We start from the raw sequence: 21,474 nt of genomic DNA, 5'->3' as shown, positions 1-21,474 counted from the left end.
ACTGTGGAAAGGCTCATGGAGTAGAATTTTCGCAATATGACCTATATTCGTTGACAGAAGTGACCGTTCTTATAGGAATGTGATACATTTAAATAGAAGCAAGAATAATTTAAATAGAACATTTAAATATTAAGTGTGCAAGAATAATCGCTGGTGCCATTGATGTAGCGTTAGGTGAGTTGGGAAACTGCAAAATCCTGGGATAACACATTGATAGGAATATGTAGTTGCCTGGATGGTAAGGTGGAGGTGAGATTATAAAGCCTTCTTCCCTTGGTTCAATGAATTATATGGATTGCATTGGGGTTATTAAGAGTTCAAAGAGACACACATTCGCTGTTTTATGCATTAATGCCAGGAAGGTAGTAAATAAGTCTAATATATTGGTTCAGTCATCGAATGCCGAAATTATAAGGAGTACCAGAAGCAACTGCCATGCAGAATTTTAATACGGCAAGTACAAAGTGTACAGAAAGGGAAACTGTCTTATTAGGGCCGCTCAAGTTCTAACCTATAAGCCCATATGCATTATGTGTGTTGTATGGTCGATTTGCCTGTTTTGTTGGACGAAAAAGAAAACCCAAGGGGTTTCAGGGGAAGAACCTTGCATTCCACGGCTGAGACTGACTAATTCAGCCATGGTGTGGGAAAAAACAAAAGTTCCTCTCGTGTTTTAGGGAATTCGAACAGTGACCTTTTCCATCCAGCTTAGGGAGGGCGGTGATTATAACCACTGTGTTACCCATGCAGATGTGCAGAAAGTATAATAAAGAGGGAGATTAGGAGTTATACATTTGGTTAAGAAACAGATGGATTCTAAAACTATAGTCCAGTTGACACAGATTGCTACTTGCAACGTTGAGTCAGTCAGTTGTGATACAATATACCTTGGTATACCTGTGAAAACTAAAAGGAGAGCAGGAGTTTTTAGGCCAAATGACTGTAAGAAGAACAATAACCGACTATACAAACAAATTAAGTGGGCCAGTAAATCAGAATGTTTTATCTTGTGGGATTAAACTCCCGGATAGTGACTAGAACTTGTGGGTTGGTGGCTCACTCAGCAGCTGAACATTTCTTAATTTTCTAGATGATTTATTAGATTTCTAGAGGCAACAAGACAAAGAAGTACTTTTATTTTGATTATCAGTGTATTATGAAGTTTCAAGTAAAAGGGCCACTGGGTGGCAGTGATCATAGTGTATTGATGCGGTGTTTATTAAAAGACATAACTAATATAACTTAGTGTATATATGAGAATAAATTGATGTTAACAAAACTGCAAATTTTAAATGGGAAGTGTGCAGGGAACTAATCGTAGAAGCTATGAAGCTTTTAATACGAAATAAAATATATTCTTCAAGTTTTACTCCAAAATGAATGTCAGATAAACTGGTGAGGCTAGTGATACAGAACGTAAATACATGGGATGATAATAAATTATCAGGAGACAGTCTGAAATCAAGTTACTAAAGCGGGGATGGGGGCATTAGGCTTGCTAAGAAAGATTATGAAAAGTCTTTGGCCAAGAACAGAAAAAATTAGAAGAAAAGAGATGAAATACATTAGTCCACTGGGTGAGAATGACATAATTATTAATGATCCCGTACAAGTTGCTATCAAACTGAACAAATACAGTATTTGGCATCTACATTCTTAGAAGCTGCGCAGCTTTTAATACTAACTAAAAGAAATTCTTCAAGGTTTACTTCTACGTAAAAAACATTTCTGGGATGGAGTTAACAGAAAGAAAGTTCTAATTTGAACTGAGAGTTAATTGATTTTATGATAATTGATAGGAAGCGGGAAGAGAAATTATTTAAACATGGCACCTGTGGTATCCGTCCAATTATAGTAAAAGAAGCAGCAATAGAGGTGCAAATCTTTAGCTATAATAACGAAAACATCCTTGGATTCAGGGTATGTTCCTACAGATACCACAGGGTAAACTTGTTTTGTTGATGATGCAAGGTTAGTCTGCAGCTTTTTGATTCATTTTAAAATTCATTCTGGTTGTTGCAGTTTCAACTGAAGATCAGTCAACATGAAGCCAATTTACTTTATTGATGTGTCAAAGGTTTCCGGTCCTTGCGCTATGCTAACTACTAGTTAATAAGAAGAAACACAAGCTATACTACGTTGTTGAGAGAGAAATAATATCTTAGGAACATTTCTACTGCCCTCTAGCGTTTGGCATTGTGATTACGTGAATAAAGAATATGTGGCGTTATTGCAGACATGGCGTTATTGGGTGCTGGTGCCTTATTATTTAACCTTTTTTTCTACAATGTGACAGTCACAACTTTATCATAATCAATGAGTCACGAGGGTTAAGATAAATTTCTATTAGTCACGTCAAGGCCACTGGCACAACGGAAAAGGTGGGTTTCATCACACCGGGTACCTCCAAGTTACAGGAATAAAAGAACTATTAAACAACGGAACGCGTGATTTTTATAAAGTTCCAGCCTCGAGTTGTGGTATACAAGGATGGCATTGTTCATTCTTTGCTTTCCAAAACTAATTGAACTCTTAATTCATTTTCTATCTGTAGCTATAATTGGTTAAGTTAGATTTTTCCTTTGTTAATTTTATGTCTAATTGTATAATATACTATATAAATAAATATAATCAGTTCGATTTATTACAATTGTAATGATAAATTGTAATTTTTAAGTGGAATACTCAAAATTTCACAAAAACTGTTCTGTGCCTGCATTTAAAAATCAACGAATGGAAAGAAAGGTCCTTCTCTGTTCCCCAACTAAGATTTATTTCAATCTGTCGAGTACTTAGATTACTAAACAGACTTTAAAAAAGAATTCCAAAGCAAACTCGAAGTGCCGTCTATTTTGCATAAGATTATTTAATTAATTATTAATTTCCTTTGTCGTTTAAATTGCTTGAGTTCAAAGAAATGTTTTTTTTTTGCTTATAAATTCAAATTTATGTCTTGTTAGTGAAGCTTAGGAAAGAAAGATTATTTGGAAAGAATAATGTTTATATTGTATTTTGCTTTTATGAGAAGAAAACTATGGTGCATATTTCTGGACATGTTTTGCAACTTCCACTAAGTATCCAGTTTTTTTCTTTAAGTTCTGTATATACTGTACGATTTGTAAAACTTATCATCAAGAGTATAGCAATTATGATTCGCATATACTGGCAGATAGAGTAAAGACTTTTATAAATAAAACTCATCTTTTTACCAGTTTTCATGATACACTGCCTTTGTTCAATTTTTCCGATTATAAGAAATTTATAACCGTATAGCAATACCAAACAGTTAACTATGACTTTTTTATCAGTCCTCCTTTTAGGAAATGGAGAAATTATAGAATACTGCCTTCGAGAAACATTAATATACCTTTTAGTAAGCTTATATTCTGATGTGAACTGATCTGAGTTGTTCACTAGGAATCTAGTATTCAATCCATATAATTTCAAAAGAAGGATTCTTCCTAGAGCAATTTGGGCACGTCAAACATACGTATATAGGTACTGAAACTTTAGAAATAATGAACAAGGTCTTTAGCCCTACTGCTTTACAGAAAAAATAATTAAAATCAGATTTAAAGACTTCTATCCATAGTAATGTTTTTTCACTGTCAATAATCTATAACGATTTAATAGGCTTGGTAATTTAATGATGCAAAAGATCTCATTGCATCGGTGTCTCATTACTTTCATAATTAAGAAGAGAGAAATGAATACTTCAGCAGCCTTTCTTCTGTGTGTGTTTCTCGAGTGAACATGATGTTATTAATATTAGAATATGCTGATGTTTCATTAGTAACTCCTGATGATAGTACATACTGATACCTGACTCGTCTAGCCTAGGCGCTGAAAAAATATCATTAAAATTCTAGAGATGAAATAATAACCTCTGAAACTGATGAAATCCTTTTCCATTAGTCACTTAATTAAATCAGTGAAGAAATTCTTAAACGTCCCTTCAGTCGAGGATGAAGTTATCAAATTTCAGGCAGAGGGAGTAAGGTTACCTATGTCAGTTATTTGGAGTTTTCAGCCTACACAACATGCAAATTATGAACAAACCTGTGAATATCAGTACAATTTTCTAATATTAAAAAGTGGTCTTAATAAATATACAGTAATTAAGATATTATCACTGAGAATTGTGATTAATATGTGGTAAATTAAACGTCATCCGCTATATCCAGTTCTGATTCCATTTTTAACTTAGAAGATTAGATCATTGTGACCATTTAGCGCAGGAAATTTCTTCCAGATACAGAATCTATTTATCTCTATAGAACACTGAAATCATTGAAACTCAAATACGGTCAATAAGAGATAAAAATAAATCCTTGCATCTGTTTTTTTCTCTCTTTTTTAGTACTGTTGAAAGTGGCAAAAGTCCAACTCTATCTACCCCTATCCCTCTGGTAACCCTGTCATCATTAAAAGCTTTGTAATGGCTGACACGCCTTTCGATCATGAAGAGTAAAAACTATTTCTAATAATTTATCATTTTATTTCACCACAGATCACGTGAATCCACAATGTATCACAAAGGAAGGTCATTCTTATTTTAGAAGTGACATTTCTGCTCTTCGAATTCAGAAATTCTAGAAAATCTTTAATGACACCTGTATCTACCAACCCAGCTGGATTATGCTATCTATCTATATCATTCGAACAGACTGCTTAAAATTCCAATTTCGTTTGCTGATGTTAGGAATATGAATGTAGTTCAATGTAAAGGATTTCAAGTTGACACATTGGAAAAGAAACAATGACATATATTCATATTTAAACAATTCAAGGTCTGAGATTGCAAATGACGCTAAAGGAACGTGTATAGTAATACACGTTCCACCATGCACCAACCACCATGGTGGAACGTTCCAGGCACCACCGACTTTGGTTCTACTCAGCTAGCAGAATTTCTTAAACTCGTATAACGAACTTGAAGTTCATGATTTCATAATAGAACCTTCTACAAATCTGCAGGTCTTTGGCGACTTTTGTCGAATAAGTCAAAGTAACACTAATCAAAAACATGAATTCTTAATTTAATCAAATTAAAACTAATAGTAGTTAAGATTAAAATTAATTCCGGTTGACGAAGGTTAATTACAAGTTGTTGTTGGGTTGCGTGTGTTCTGTGGTGGGTTTTCTTTTCTGTTTTCTGGACGAATCCGAATTTCCGGGAGAAAAAACCATGCTGCATTCGCCTGACGTCGATTAACTCAGCCATATTGTGAAAACGACTCATAAAAAGCCTTCGGGTCATCGACAATACTCGAACTCAGGTCTTTACCACCCGGATGCGGGGAGAATGGTGAATTATATCAACCGATTACATCTACTAGCGAGGGCATGAAGATTAATAGATCAAGTTTATGATTAAATTAGGGTTAATGAAGAATGGATTACATTATATTAATTAGAAATAATTATATACTTCGTATTATCGAATTGGGATGAATTAAGAGTTCAATTATAATTGATGACAATGGAGATTAGTCAGGATTAATTAACATTGTTAAAAACAAGGTAATTTTAAATTAGTTAAGATTAAGATCAACTATAATTAAAAAGTGAATAATTAAGAAGATTATTAAGGTTAATAATAAACATGGCGAAACTAAATGAAATACAACTTTGTAACCTTCGGATGATATACTTTACTTTCTGCATCTTTATGAAAAGATACTTTGAGCGGAAAAACGAATGGCAGCAATAGGTTTCTTTTTGTCTCAAGTTATAAAGGTTACTTTACCTTTACATTGACATTTATATAGACCCTTAATAAGTTGTTTTGTTTCAGATTTTTACAGTATCATTCAAGAAAAGGTGTCGTTCTGTCCAAAAAAAATTAGCATGTAACACTTTGAAGAAAGAACGGAAGATTATGGTGATAAAAAATTAAACTTCCCCAGATGTTATGATCCTTAGAGCTGAATTATGAATGACTAAAGCTTCGTATAAATTGAAGAAAGCGCTGTACTCGCTGAGGTGATCTCTTGAAGAAATCTCTTTCTCTTTTTAACACCATTACAGAAGAAATCTCTGTCATATTTTAATTTTTCATGACCTCAGTCCCACGCTTGCTCTTTCACAGCTTATCTTATAAATGGGGCAAGGAAGTAATGATGAACATGGCGTTGTGTGTTTTTTTCATTCCTAACACAAATGTTCGTTTTCATTACTTGTGAATTGTACTCCTTTGTCTACAATGCTTTTTTTTTTAAAGCAAAGACTCCTTTTAGTATTATAAAAAGAAATAATAATGCATTTCACACTGATATTGCTTTGCAAGCGATATAAATTGTCACTGTTGAAATAAAAGCGTAGTGAATATGTTTATTTTGATTTTTGGCTTATTTTTCTCAAGAATGGACACGGCAGTTGCTCAACTATTGAGCCCATTAAATTTTGATCCATCTACAACGCAACCGTGAGCGTCTTCTTACTGAACATCTGCGATATTATTATTTAAATAGATAATGCGAACATTTAAATTTATCTTTTATTTTGTTTTAAAAGAAACATTTCATAAAATGCTATATAGAATTTTGTTAACCTCATTTTCGAACGTAGTCTATTTTGTTACAATTGGGACAAATCAGAGGAAACTTGGGAGTACCATGGTGGTCCAGATCGCTGTCCTTGCCTTTTCCAATATGTGGGAACGCCTAAATTCGAGTGTTCTATCTAGATGGAAGGTATACTTTTATGGGTTTCCTCTGTTCATGGCTGAGTTGCCTCAAGAGGGAGTTGCAATTGTTTTCCCTTTCAAAAACTTCAGGTTTTTCATCCACAAATATAGAATATAAGTAATAAAACTTTGGCACAAAAACAAACAAATATCCAAACAGCTGTATATATTATTTTTTATCATAGACTGTCACAGGATGGGAGGTGGTTCGAATTATTAACTGAGTGGAATGTTTTGCTGTCGTAACATCAAAGTTAGAGCTACTGCAACTACTTTGTGTGGTTGTACCAGAAATGTAAATAAGATTTCGCTTTTAATAAAATATATTTTATACGATTTCGTTGTCTAACTTACTTTTTTTATTAAAAAAAGTTCGCAGTCGATAAACTAAGTAATTCTGATCAATGTAACACATATTTACTGAACTTAAAATTGATTCATAACGAAATCATTAGATAATATTTAAATATTTAGAATGATAACTTTTTATATTTTCTACATTCAAAATAGAAAAATTCTTAAGAAAATTATAGCTATTTACAATTAATTATATAAAAGTACAATCGCTCACTGCGTATTCATTTAATCAAATGAATTTAGAGTTCACAGTGAACGATACATTTGACTTTTCTTCTACAGATACCTTTATTTTACTCCTAGACTGATCTACACCTTTCGAACACACAAATACAAGATCGTTATCTAATTTTCTTTAATCCCTCAGTAATTGGGTTTCCTAGAGATCAGAGGCCATCACTTAAGAGAGCGCAGCACTTGAATAGCGAGGGATTTATCTGGCGTCTTCTTCTATCAAGGGAACAACCGAATCGCATTGATTCCCCCTTGCTCATACAATTCTAGCAATACATGCAGAACACTGTTTACTGCAAACGAAGAAAGCATGCATAGGGCCAGAAAAAATTCCTCGAGGAAACACGGCAGCTGCAAAGCATGCAAGAACATTATTTAGAAGGGCCATTGTCAAGTGGCAAGTCATTGGGGAATGTTGATTCTCGTGGAGAGTTTGTCACCCGGACAACCGTACACACTAGCAGCAAATCGGTTTAGTTCGCTACACTACATAAGACAACTCGACAAGGTGAAAAGGAGGAAACAGGTGGATAAGTAAGCGGCATCTAATGGCACGCGGAGAGAGAGAGAGAGCGCGATACAGAAGCTTGCCACGATGTGTTAATGCCCACCGTACTAATCTCTAATTTCTTCCAGTTGCGAAATTCTTTTCCGCTTCGCTATTTCGATATCTGTGGGCTAAAGTGACCCCTAGCGACAGGGGGATATACTAAGAATACTTTATGTTCCTCGAGTGCTTAATGTTTATGAAATTAGGAAATGAAAGAATTGCTTTAAAAAACGTTTAAATGATGTCTGTTCTAGAGCATCGAAAAGAGTATTGAAGCATAAAAGTGGTTGTAGATTGGGAACTGCAAATCGCATGATTTTTCCAGGATTAAACTGAATTATTCATGCTATATCAGTAGATACATGTATATCAAAAATTCATTGAAGGATGAGGTGTTTGGTTTGATTGAACTTTAATGCATCTCGAAACGTCATTATAGAACCATGTCTTAGGATTTGCAATAAGGTTTAACTAGCATTCAGAAGACAGACACAAAATTTTTAATGAAAACAAAAATATAAACGTAAGCTAGAGAGCCGCATACGAATTGCCAAACAATATGTGCAATAGACAGCCTGTGTTCTAAGATTAATTCCCAAGTGTGAACCATAGTTCCCATAGGTATGGATTATGACCAAACCCTGAAGATTTTCATCCAGTTAAACGAACTTAAGTGATCAGTTTATCAGGAACTGAAGATGGGCTTTATTTTATGTGAATATGCCGCAAAATACAAATATTTATCTTGAAAAGCTGGCAATGTTTTTGCCAAAATAACGTATTCAATACATATAACTGCATTTGTGGAACACAGGCGATGTTTATATTGAACTATAAGGGCTTTGAAGGAAAGAAAAAAAAATTCCTCTTCTGTATACGTTCACAATGCCCGAGATTCACGCAAGTTTGCTCGCTTTCACGACAACGTAACCACCATCGTGATGTTCTCTGTGTCCGTTTGGTTACTATGGCTACCGCTGCTTATGCATTGGGTTTTTAATTGTCTTTTTGAAATTCCCCAGCACGTGACGGTGAACCAGGCGGAAAATATTTTCACACTTTGCACCGTCGCTTCACCCGGTCGAAATTAGTAGGAATAAACAATTATTAGCCATTCCCGTGAGGATTACGAACCACCACTTCAGTTTGGCACACACTAAACGGGTCCATAGAACGGTCCAGGAACACAAAAGGCAAATAAAGGTTTATGTGGAACAAACCACAGGAATATACAACGAATTTTAACGCATTGTTAAAAGAAGGTGCTTCTCAGAGTTCGAATAAATTTAGCCATTACGGACAAGAGAGCATAATTTTGTTTTTAATTAGAAGCGCACGCACATGAGCGTGCATCGTATGACGTTGCATTGATATTGTATCCAAAGAGACATTCGTGTCCGCGATTGTCGCCATAGTGTTCCCACCTCTCACCAGTTATAGATCCGCTTAAACCATCTGCACTACACCTGGCACACGCATATCTTCACTCTGTTTGAACTGAATGCACAAACGCGAGCAGACAGACAGCCGAACACGCACTGGCCCTGTACACAAACGTGCTGTTGACATGACAAAGCTCAGCCTAGATTTTTATTATTATTATTTTTTTTCTTTTGCCAGAAAGCCAATAACTGTAAATAAGGGAGGTTAATGGGTAAAAATATAAATATCAGCGTTTCTATTGATATTTTCGATGTTTCTTTGGAAATTTTAGCAGACGATTAGCAGTTATCGTCTGCTAATTATTTCTATTCAATTTCTATTGCACTTTTTAATATTTCGCGATCCTGAATGATACTTTCTTTATTTTTTTATTTTGTCAGATTAAAAAAAAAGGGAATTTTGTGAAGGGATTAATCGAGATTAATTATCTATGGTGTGTTGATTAGTGGCTGTCGCTTGAATTATTCAAGAACAAAGTGCAAGCGATTAGAATTGATTGAAGACTAATTGGAACCATCCTGTCTTGACACGAGGATTTAAGAAAAATTAGACTCCTTTTGATAACCGGGAGTCATCGCTGAGAAGAAAGGTCAGAATATTGATCTGAGAACACAAGACGAATACGGAAGGCTCAGGAGTGGCGAAGATAGACATCGCTGGCAATTTTGTAACTGGAAGTTCAGTTTTAAATCTGAGAATGCGTTGTGATATTTGGATGTACTGCCTTAGTCATAATTTGTAGATATTGTTGGGCGCACAAGTGTATTCACTGTGGCTAACAATAGCGACAACAGCTGAGGAGGTCTAAAGCACCAGAAAGGCTTTGAGTTTCCAACGGTACACACCAGAAAGTGTATCTTCAGAAGAAAATGTATTCTAAGTGATGATACTTTCAGTAAGGGAAAGTTTCCAGCTCTCCATCTTTATCCACTGACTTGGTCCGGCAATGAAAATGGTGAGGAAAAGTCTAAATGTCAGATGGTGAGACGCAATAGGCAAAGGTACACGTATACGGAAGCTGGAGGTTAGGGTTAGAATGAAATACGGACAGGGCAGAGAAAAGACACGGTTGATTTGAATGACGAATACCAGAAAGAAGGGCCAAATTCTTTACATAACAGTTATCCAGTAGCCTATTCTAAAGATACTTTAACTGTGGAAAAACTATCCAGTTGATAATTCGATTATTTAAAGCTCATTTGATCTTTTGCAGCCTCTGTCGGGAAAATGCCACTGAAGTCTCCTTACATTTGCAGTTAGGGACAGTGACACGGATTATTCCGACCTAAAGGAGTATCAGGAAAACATCGGCTACAAGGGTAACCAGTGGATGAATATATTCGGATTTTGGTTGTTCAAAATAAACAAGATGCATCTGGTTATTGTGTGATTTACAAATAAAATTTCAGTCATTCTCCTGAAGAGGAGCATGCACTTTTTTAATTTCCTTATGAATGTGTCGAGGATTTCAATGATTCTTCTTTGGATGTCTCGAATTCCAAATTGTTGCCGATTGAGAGTAATATGAGAAGAGATTCTTAATAACAACAGAACATACAAGAAACAGATAATCGGCAATATCTGCAGAGAACCTGTTATTCTTTCGCAAAGGGTACTTTGAACTTTTCTTGGGATAACAGAGCTCTCCAAAAAGGTTTTCGGAGTGATCGTTGAAAACAAAAAACCACATGAATTAATTTTAAGCATTATTGTACTAAACGTTTTGTAACATAAATTCTTACTCCAACACAAATCCTATACTCAACAATTTTACATGTTTCTTTATTCCTTGTTAAAATGTTAGTGGCCACTAATTTTTGGTCTTCACTTTCGTATGAATATGTACGAGCACGTATGAACTGTTCAACTGAATTATCCATTTGTATATAATCGATGGTAGAGTGATATACATTTATGGTCCTGAGAATAACGAAAGATGCTAAGAATAGCAGTTGCATTTTGTATACACAGAAGATATGAGGAAATTGAGCTTCTGGAAATTGTTTTGGTCGCTTTTATATTGTCACTTTCTATACGTGAGATAATAAAACTACTTCTCTCATTATTAATTTCTCTTTCCCTTTTAGCGTACAGCTAGCCAATAAAGTGAACATTATTAAAGCTAGTCAAATAATGATTTAAAGAGAAGCTACTATTGCATTTTGCTTGCAGCGCTGCTTTTTTTACATCATTCAGATGCAAAACAAAAAGAAGACAGAACTTCGTAATCCATGCAATAACTATTCCATGACGTCATCAAGAACAATGTCCTTTGTCTGTGGTTCTTCGGCACAGCACGGTATTACATAACCACACTCGATTTGAAATCATTACCTTTAGTAATCGCTATAACGAACGTGCGTCATGCAGTGCCTTAAAATAATTTAAAGATACTTAAGACGCTTAATGCTTCTTATGAGATCTAAAGTCGTATTTTTCGTCTTCAAATGGCGCGGATTCGTATCCTATTAAACAGCTGTTTGATATAGATTTAGTGACCTATCGATTCTGTGTGTGTGTTTCCAGAAAGACGTTTTGTGACGTCACCGAGATATGTCTCATGACGTCATCGACATCTTTGCAGAACTGTCGAAGACAAAGCGCATTCAAACTACTGACGTCTGATGTAATTACAGTTATGAAGTTGTATTGCTATTGAGAAAGTCCAGCGAGAGTTCAAAGGGATCGATTTGGCAGTCTGAGGGGTTTGTCCATATGTCCATCGACAGAATAAACATTTAGATTTTAATAAACCCTCTTCCCTTCTATTGAATCTTCCTCGCAAACCTTCAGCGCCCTTCTCTGTCTTTCATTGGCAATGAGCCACTATCTGCTATAAATAGCAACTGCTTTAAGTTGCTTTTCACGTCTCTTTACTATTAGTATTATTAGAATTATTATTTTTTTGTTGACCGTTACCCTTGAGCATTGAGCTTCCACCATTCTACTTCCTTATTTGGTTTTTCCATATTTCATGAGGATATTTCCTACAATTTCTGAATTCCCCCAAGGGTGTGTATCTAATAGGCAATACGATCGTACCATATTTTGCCTTGGTGTTTGTTTATTTATTTTTTCACTGTGTTTATTGTATGTCTTGTTTAGTATCTTGCCAACAGAGAATTTCTTTCTTCCTGGTGTCTATTTTAAACAAGAAAGCTATGCTACGTTCCAAGCGCCACACAGCTGTAGTTAAACATTGGGATAACTTCTGGATACAAAATGAATAAATTCCCAACTCCAGTAATTGCACTTACCTCCAAATCCAGGCCGAAGTTGACGATCATAATTTTCCTCTGACAGCAGGCTGTCCAATAAATAGGAAGTATTTGATAGCATCTCGTTCATCGTTAACTGACCGTCAGCTCTGCAATAAATAGAAAGAAATATCTTTGAAAGGAGAAAATTTGAAATTTGCAACTAATATTAAATTATGTGATAAATAAACAGTTTGGGATTCATGAAATTCTGATGTATGCGGTTTGTGTCAGCTCACTTTATTTGAATAAGATGATTATTTGGCTCAATTTAAAATATATTTATTGGAGTTTCCTTTTTTTCTGAAGAAAACGTATGCAACGTGGTGGTATTAGAGCTCTGGATATCAACAGGACTCTCTATGGGTGTACATGTACGCACTGTCTATAAGCTGCTGCATGGTGGTGATTTCATATGCTTATTTAACTCATTTCTCACATTATTCGCAGAGTAACATTAATCGTCATGTAGAGGAGGTGCGTTACCCATCGTTCGTTCACAACAGCACGAGGTTTTATGGAGTTGGGCTACAAAGTGCTAAAGTTTGACGATTGAGAAAGGGTTTTGGAAATGCCAGGAACACTACCGATTGCAATACACCGTCACAACGAAGTTAGGAAGAGGTTGAATCAGTGTCAATTGACATTGTGGGCAACTCGATGATGTCTATACTCTTCCCATTCCGTGGACCCACGATTTTCGTGTTTCAACACGACAGTTTCCCAACCATTTCTTCAAGCAAAGCTTATTTATACCTGGTTTAAGAAAAACGTAATTCCATAACGACAGTGCAGGCCTCAGGGCTTCTGACATGAGCTGTAAAGCACCTTTGCGACGAGCTGGAATAAAATGAGCCGGATCAAGATGAGGTCGACCTTTCGCTCACTGCGAAGGTGGTAAGTCAGTCTAGGGAGTGGATAGTACTGTTTTCGTCTCTCAAAACGGGAAAAATAGTTTTGGAATATAAGTGATTTACACACCTTATCCTTGTAGCGCCATCTATTCTCTCCTTTCCTGAAGGGTCTTTCCTTAGCTTGGGACCCGAACCTTAACTTGGCAAACCTGGTTTCAGCAGGTGCCTACTTTTTTTGGTGCAGCTTCACACTGTGGGACATTCTTCCGAAGACCTTTTCTCACTACACTCTTATTAGCATGTCTTACAGTCCTCCTTTATATCTCTAGCGATACTTATAAAGAGAATTCCAGTGGATCCAATCCTCGATCAGATGAACAGAATCCTTTATACCACTAACTTCTTGTTGAAGACGTTTCCATCCAAATTATGATGTCATCGCCTTTAAGCAATACTCTCTCTCTCTCTCCTCACACATTTTCTCTAAACTCTATTTTCCCTCCCCGTGCTCTTCTGCAGGGCTTCCATAGCCTACTAATGGTTTCACATTAGTAGGCTGTCTTTGGACACTCCCAGCTTACCTTTCCTTCATTTTGGGCTTCCCTGTTGTGACCGGAATGAGGTGGCCCAATTAGTGTCCTTACATCCTTCCCCGCTTCTGATCTTGAGAGACGAGAACGGTTTCGTATGGTGTGCTCTAATGTCCTGGCCCTGCTTCCTGTGCCGATGGATGGATGCTGACAGACTGCCTCCTTGGTGGCCGTGCATCCCAGAAACTAAGTTGCCAGTTGAAGAACACATAACTGGTACACTCTTCTGACTTCTGCAGAGTTCTGCAATCTCCACAGTGATACAAATAACAACGGTTTTGTGGGCAATAACTGGCACCGCGTACACGAAGACAAATAAAAAAAATCAAAATAACGCCTTGTAGCCTTAGTTGCTTAGACTCAAAAACAAAAGACCTATGTACCTTTCTCAACTTTAATTCCTTCATGTCTGGATGTACATCATTAATTTGGACAGGTCAGAATCTCGGCAATGACGAGATTTGAAAGCAAATTATTGAATTTTTGAAAATACTTTGAAAAAAAAAATAGTGTCGCACAAAGCTAGCTGCGGGATTTTCTTGGAAGTGTTTTTCATTTCATGAGGGATAAACCTTACTTTGGAACAGAATTTATAGACACAATAATAGCTTAAACACTCGACAGTCTTTGTTTATATATATATATTTGTATATATAACAAAATCGATCGTTCCCTTGAAAAAATTCGTTTTACAGAAATTTCGTTATAAAGAAATATGACCTTTTCAACAATGAAACATACTGTAAATTCAGAAATATAGTAAAATATGGGAAAGAAGTGGGAATGAATACATTTTCTAACATTTTAAAACAATTTATTAATACATACATACATATTAAGATATGTATATATTAACATGATGCCCACAGTATATTAGTACAGTTTTAAGAATTACGTCGCAAAATATTTGGTTATTTTTTGTTGTACACTGAATTCTACTGTACACCATTCATAAAAAACGTTATTGTTTGTTTTAACTTTAAACACTCAGATATATTTTCATTTGTTTGGAAGGTTTAATATTGCCTTCATTTTCATCCAACTCATCGTCGATATTGTCACTAGTTCTTTAAATGCGCTCCAAAATGTTGGAGTCACTCGGACATTTTAACTACTATGGCATTATTATCAACTCCTAATAATTCGTCAACAACAATTTTTCCACTGATCAAACCTCGCTTCGAACTCTTCCCAAGATTTCTCAATGTCTTCTAGTAGTTCATCCCTCTCTCACCTGTTAATTAGCATTTTGGCAAAACCTGCTTTTGAGAAACAATTCTTAATCGTTGTTTTCGCCACATCTTAACTCCACACTTTCGCCAACTCTGATATGCACATTCACAAATCCATAACAGAATCTGTAGGTTGGTTGGTTTCTATTATCAGTATAATTTTTTTTCAGTATGAAGCTTCAATAAAGCATTTTCAAATTATTGATAACGCCTTGGTCCATTTTCTGCAGGACCGCACTTAAGACGAATTATTCAGAAGGAAGAAAACAAGCTTCACACTTGTAAATTTCGAAATTACCAAGTGAAAGCGGGTAGGGTAGTTGTCGACATTTTTCTGTTCTCTTTCATCATATCATCTTTCTATTGAAATTTAAAATTCACTGCTCAAAAATTTCGCTTGTCATTAAAGATTTTGTTGTAGTTATAGTCCAACTCTAACGCCTTTACTCCTTTGAAACACCGGGGTTGTTTACTTTTTGCCTATTACCAAAAGCTTCAGTTTTTCATCACCAGCCATATTTGCAACCAAGAGTGTAATTCTCTCCTTACTGTTTTTACCACCGTCACATTTATCATCTTTAAAAGTCAATGTCTTGTTCGTCAAACATTTAAGAAATAGACCTGTTTCATCAACGTTGAAAATGTCTTTGGACTCGTAGTCCCCTACAATTTTTTTCAAAACTTTTTCTTTCCAATGGGTATAGTCTTCTTCGATTGCAAGTCCACTTTCATCAGAAATAACTTTTTCGAGAAAGCCATGACGCTCTTTAATTTGTCCAGACAATCAGAACTGGCTTGGAATGTTTTGTGGTGCTCCAGAAAAGATGCGTACTCTACAGCCTTTTCATTTATTAATGACCCTGATATCGGCATGTTTTGGTCTCGAATGAACTTCATCCATTTAAAACACTGCTCCATCTACATCTTCCCAAAGGCATAATTTCGCACGCTTCCGACTGGGCCCCGTTTCTTCAAACACTTTGAAAATCGAAACAGTTTTTCAGAATGGTTGACATATTACAGGCCTCTCCCAGAACTTTCCATCTTTTTATTAACATATATTAGTTAACAAGTTGCGACAAAGGTACGAGTGAAGGAGAAGTGTTAAGTTTTTTCCAATAGAAGCTGGTTTTAATCATACTAAATTTAATCATATTTATTAAAGCATTATTAGGTATAAACACAAAAGCAGCCGTCTTGGTAATCGCTGCTTCCTGGTAACAAAGTGGCTAAAAACAATACCACACACTGCACAAACGTAGCACTACCCTCATTTCTAGCTATTTTACAGAGTTTCGCATATCATCACAGAGAACTATGGTGGGGAGTTAAACGTTTAATGTTTATGGGCCAGCCTGCACAAGACAACAATGTTCAATCAAATTGCACTGCAGGAAGAAAGTACTGAGATTTTAAAATATTCCGAAATAAAATAAATAAACCAGAATTAATATTCTGCCAAAAACGAAAGCGTTGATAATTTGTAAAAGTTTCAGAGAAATGTTTCAGTTTGCTTTAATCTTGATTTTGAACGAGTTTCAAATTTGTTTTTGTAATTCACCTTTCTTCCATGTCACACTTTGATCATCGGGGAGACTGAAGAACTTATTCTGGCTGTCTGACGTAATATTTTATTTAACTCCATAAATTCCCAATTCTGGCTCTTACAGTTAACAGTGGTTATAATCATATCATTTCATACTTTTCACCCCTTTATGTATTATTTTTACTGTGACTGAGTCAGTCTGTCTCTGGCGAAGGTAGCATGGTTTTTCATTCAATAAACAGACTATGGCTGTTCATTGCACCCAACAACCACCAATCAATCATCCATCCAAATCTTCACTGGATTAACAAGTAGACAACGTGTGGTGGTAGCCTTGCAGTTCGAGAAATCAATGCCTTTGAAAACCACTTTTCTTTTCATTCAAGTTTTGCCTATTCTATAAAAACTGGGTGCAACTCCTATTATAGACATTATTTATTTAAGTATCCTTTGTCTTTCAATCTTCTTGTCAAATTAGGAAACCAATTTGATCCATTTAACTCTATCCTCCCACCAGAACTCTGCCTGTCCAGCTCCTCCTCTCCCAGTGCCCTTGCGGATATCACAGTTTTTAGAATCATCTTCCTCCCCACACTGGGTGGAAAACACCTGAGGTCGCATCCCCTCAATGACATGAGGAATTTTGTGCCCTTTTTAATATGAGTTAGTCGGTCTCAGAGGGTAGTATTTTTTTCCCGTAAATGTGGCCTTTTCATCCAGCAAACAGGCATATTGACCACAAATAGACATAATATATACGACGCAATATGACCTACGTCGCTGATGCGGCTAATATCCAATAGAAACAAACTTCTCTCCGCACCACTCTTCAGCTGCTCTGGCCATATCCTTCTTGGTCTTTTATGCTCCATTTCTAGCATGCTTGATGGCAGTCTCTTATCCTCCATTCTCTTTACATGGCCAGACCATCTCGGTATCTCGGTCTGTTCTTTCAATTTTTTTCTTGAAATAGTTCTCTACCTTTTCTGTGATGGGCGTGTTTCTTATTTTATCTATCCTGGTCTTTACAGACCCCTCCTCAGAAACTCATTTTCTCTTGCTTGCATGCTGCCGATATCCTTCTTCTGCATTACAACAATTCTGATCCTTATTGGTTTTCGTCTTTTAAGGCGCAAAAACAACTATGGTTATAATGCACCATCTTATTGGTACATAATACGATAAATTATAGACAACGTTTATCTCTTCTAGTATAATATATGAGATTCTGCCATGGAAGCAAAAGTAGTATAAATTTTCTCTTTATACTCAAGTGTGGCTACTTAAGATTAGAAGAGTTTAGAATATAGCCACAAGAATAGTTTTTTTTGTGGCATCACGTGACTTCGATATTTTTGTTGCTATTTTATTTAATCACAAGGTATCTAAAGGCCATGAAGGGTCATTGTATTCTGTTTGGAAATTGCGTATATTTCATGGTCGGATTAACTGTTTTTCTGTATGGAAAAACAGTGCCACTTCATTTCCTACAGAAAAGTTGCTAACAGCAGTTTGAAGTGTAGATCTGTCGTCGAGGTACAGGTCGCAGCGATACAAAATGTGCGTCCAGGTTTCCTCAGCACCACACAAGCAGAGATTGGTGTCAGACAAGCCAAATTGAAATAGTTTGGAGTTAATGGAGCCCTGCCCAGTTAGTATATATATATGATGTTGTTAAGCTGGGAGAAAACTATTTGCGGACGTTCTTGTTGAGAGGGAAGGTAACTGCAGGAACAAAAGAGCAGGTGACTTAACCAATAGTACTAGAACCCCATCGTGATTGCCACACATTGATAAGTTCATTCCAGATTCTCCGTTTCTCGTCTTTGATGTAAGCAGTTAGGTTGCATGAGATGCCGAGAATCTCGCCAAGAACTCTAACGATAGCATAGTCCTTTGCAGGTCTAATGGTAAGACTCCAGCAATGATCTGCAGAGGACACTGTCCTGCAGGCCTGGAGCATGGCAAGCAGCATAATCCGTTGGATGGAGATGAGCTTGGAACGGAGTTTAACATTAACGGCTCTATGGAACCAGACTCCCGAAGCATATGTTGTTATTGATGCGAATACTGCCCCCACATTGGTATGCTGCGGCTTTCTACAAGTGTTGTCCCGCGAATATAGCATCTTTTAACACTGTGAGTACAATGAAAAGAAGTTTGAGAACCGCTGGATTAGAACGTAATCAAATCCATTCTTTTCGCAATAATTGTTGCATTCCACGTAAAATTTTCATGGAGGTTTTCTCAAATACTGATTGTACTGCTACCGAAGTACACATTGTACTTTCTTTACTACAGAACAACACGCACACAACTCATGAAGAAAGACTCATTTCTATAAATTAATTCGGTTAAAATTTATCTAACGCTTATTCATACTTAGCTTTCAGCTGAACATGTTAAGCTCATTAATTAATCATCTAAGATTACAACGAGAAAAAAACAACGGTAATTGTCACACGCGTAGACTGCGTTCATTTAAATTATCATCCTAACGTTCATCCAACTTTATTTCTCAAAGTTCGCCCTTCTGTTTATAGATAAATAAACACAGAATTACGATAATTCTCATCTGAATATCAGCTGTTACATTGCGTTTTCAGAAATATATGCCGATTCAATGTAACATTGCTGTACTCCTTTATTAATGAACTCCAGAAACCTGTAGACGAATCAGTAATTATTTTTATACGGTGTTGTTATCATTGTTTCTATTGCAATGTAAAAGAACTTTTATGGAATTGGATCATTCCTATCGATAGGTATCGAATCGTGAATAACTCACGTCCACTGACTATCTGGAAGAAAAACTATTCAACAAAAGATTGCCATAACAACCTTGTATTCGGAGGAGCACGTGCCACATGTCCCTCTCGTGATCACGTCGTAAATAACAACAGATGAAGACGATCCGGCAGTAGGTTAGAAGTTGATAAACAGGCAAAAGAAAAAATGCCAACTTAGTTTGGGGCAGACACCACGAAAAAGTCGTGTGGATGGGTGCCATAAAAATTTTTCATTCCGCTGTTCGCCTGGAATGTGACGCTTCAAAGCTCAGAATGTTTCCATTGCTTTTGATTTAACACGCCTTCCTCCATTACCATACACACTCCTGGACCATAAAGGAACGGACTATTGCTTTTAGTATTTTGCCATGTCCAGGAATGTTTTGCAATAAATATTTAGTCGAGGATTTTTAGAATTTTCTGTGAATAAAAAGCCATAAAAGCAATTCAAATTGAAGGGTGATAACAAAACAATCAAATGGCATTTATTCTTTCCCGAAAACGTATTGCTCTAGCAGGACTCGACTAGCAAACCGATTAAAATGTGATTGGTGTGTTCCAACCAGAAGGTGATCTTTGTCAAGAAATGGCCTACGAACAACAGGAGTGATTACTTTGGATCATCAGTTGTTATGGAGTAGCAGGATCGGAGGGGAGAAATTAAGGTGATACATAGAGCTACTGTCATGTTTTGTGACAAAGCAACTATGGCTGTGAAGCATAAATCTATTGTATTTGCTCTGCAAATTGTCTTACTGGATAAAGAAAAATTCTTTCACAGAAAAGGGGTGATTCTAAAATACTAGCATGAGACCGATTAACTTGGCCACTGACGGGATTCGAACGTAGGTGTTTTCCACATGGGGTGGAAGGACAGCGATCGTAACCTCTCAACTGTCTGTGAAGGACCCACAAAACGGCCCTATTCACAAGTGTGCATTAAATGGGCTCTCTGAAAGCAGACCACTCACAAAATATGTTAATGGAATAGATTTGTGCATTTTATGAAAAAAATATTCATTTCAAAATGTTTAATTAATTATAGGCAGTTTTAAATAAAATAAACATTTCGACACGAATGGTTTGAAATCAGATTTCTTAGTAAGAGAAGTTTCTATTACAAAATATTGACCAATCGTCCCACCGTATCAAAATTAAAACGTTGACTTTTATGAATTCTTTTATTGAATTCCGTCATCTGGCCAGGTTTTGGGTTATGTTAATTGTTACTCAAAAGAGTGCAGCCCGATTTTAGGTTTGTTATTATACAATTTCCAAAGCGACTTATTCCAAGCAAGAATTCTTATAACCCAAACCCTGCAGATAACGCCCTCCTAGTGATTCATTTGACAACTCTTTAAGCGAACGAAGACGTTCAACCGGGTTTCCCAGTGGTCTCCCTACATCGTATGCTTCAGTTTTTGAACGTCTGTTGAGACTGGTGATGATGCATCTTGCAATAAATAGTGATTGACTTAACAGATGACTATAGGGACCAGAAAATCAGAAATCACTTTTCTAACTGTACAGCCAGAATTCAACTGACGTTCTAGGTGCCACCTTTAGATATGGATGTATAACCTTATGAGACATGCAGCATTCTCCCCGCTCAAAACAACAGACTGGTCTAGCGCTGTCTTCTCAATTATATATTCCCTGAGAGGCATAATGCTAGACCTAATCATTGTATTATGACCAATACAAGATGCTTAAATATTAATGAATATTCGTCATGAATAATCAACAACCATTAATGGCGAGTGAGACTCCATTGACATCCATTAACAGTGACTACGACCGCCATTGACGTCTCACAAGAGTAATTTGCTTTAAGGGCGGCCATATATATGCTTGAGAAGGAATCAAACGCGAGGGACTGAAATTCTGCATTTCATGGTATCCTTTAGTAATCCGTTACCATGTTCTGCGCATTC

The 21,474-nt window shown here is 36.3% G+C and overlaps 1 protein-coding gene across 1 annotated transcript in view; it reads right to left on the bottom strand.

The window, feature by feature from the left end:
- The window catches only part of LOC150085531 (gamma-aminobutyric acid receptor subunit alpha-6-like), a 122,839-nt gene that overhangs the window by 83,130 nt on the left and 18,235 nt on the right, over positions 1-21,474 (bottom strand). The window contains exon 2 of the mRNA XM_090374590.1: positions 12,530-12,639. Coding sequence (XP_090230716.1) covers positions 12,530-12,639 — 110 coding nt within the window. The remainder of the gene's footprint in view (positions 1-12,529; positions 12,640-21,474) is intronic.

This window comes from Mastigoproctus giganteus, chromosome 5 (assembly GCF_048544385.1).
Source record: "Mastigoproctus giganteus isolate SK-2022 chromosome 5, ASM4854438v1, whole genome shotgun sequence".
Taxonomy (NCBI): Eukaryota; Metazoa; Arthropoda; class Arachnida; order Uropygi; family Thelyphonidae; genus Mastigoproctus; species Mastigoproctus giganteus.
This window is presented reverse-complemented; position numbering and strand designations above follow the sequence as displayed.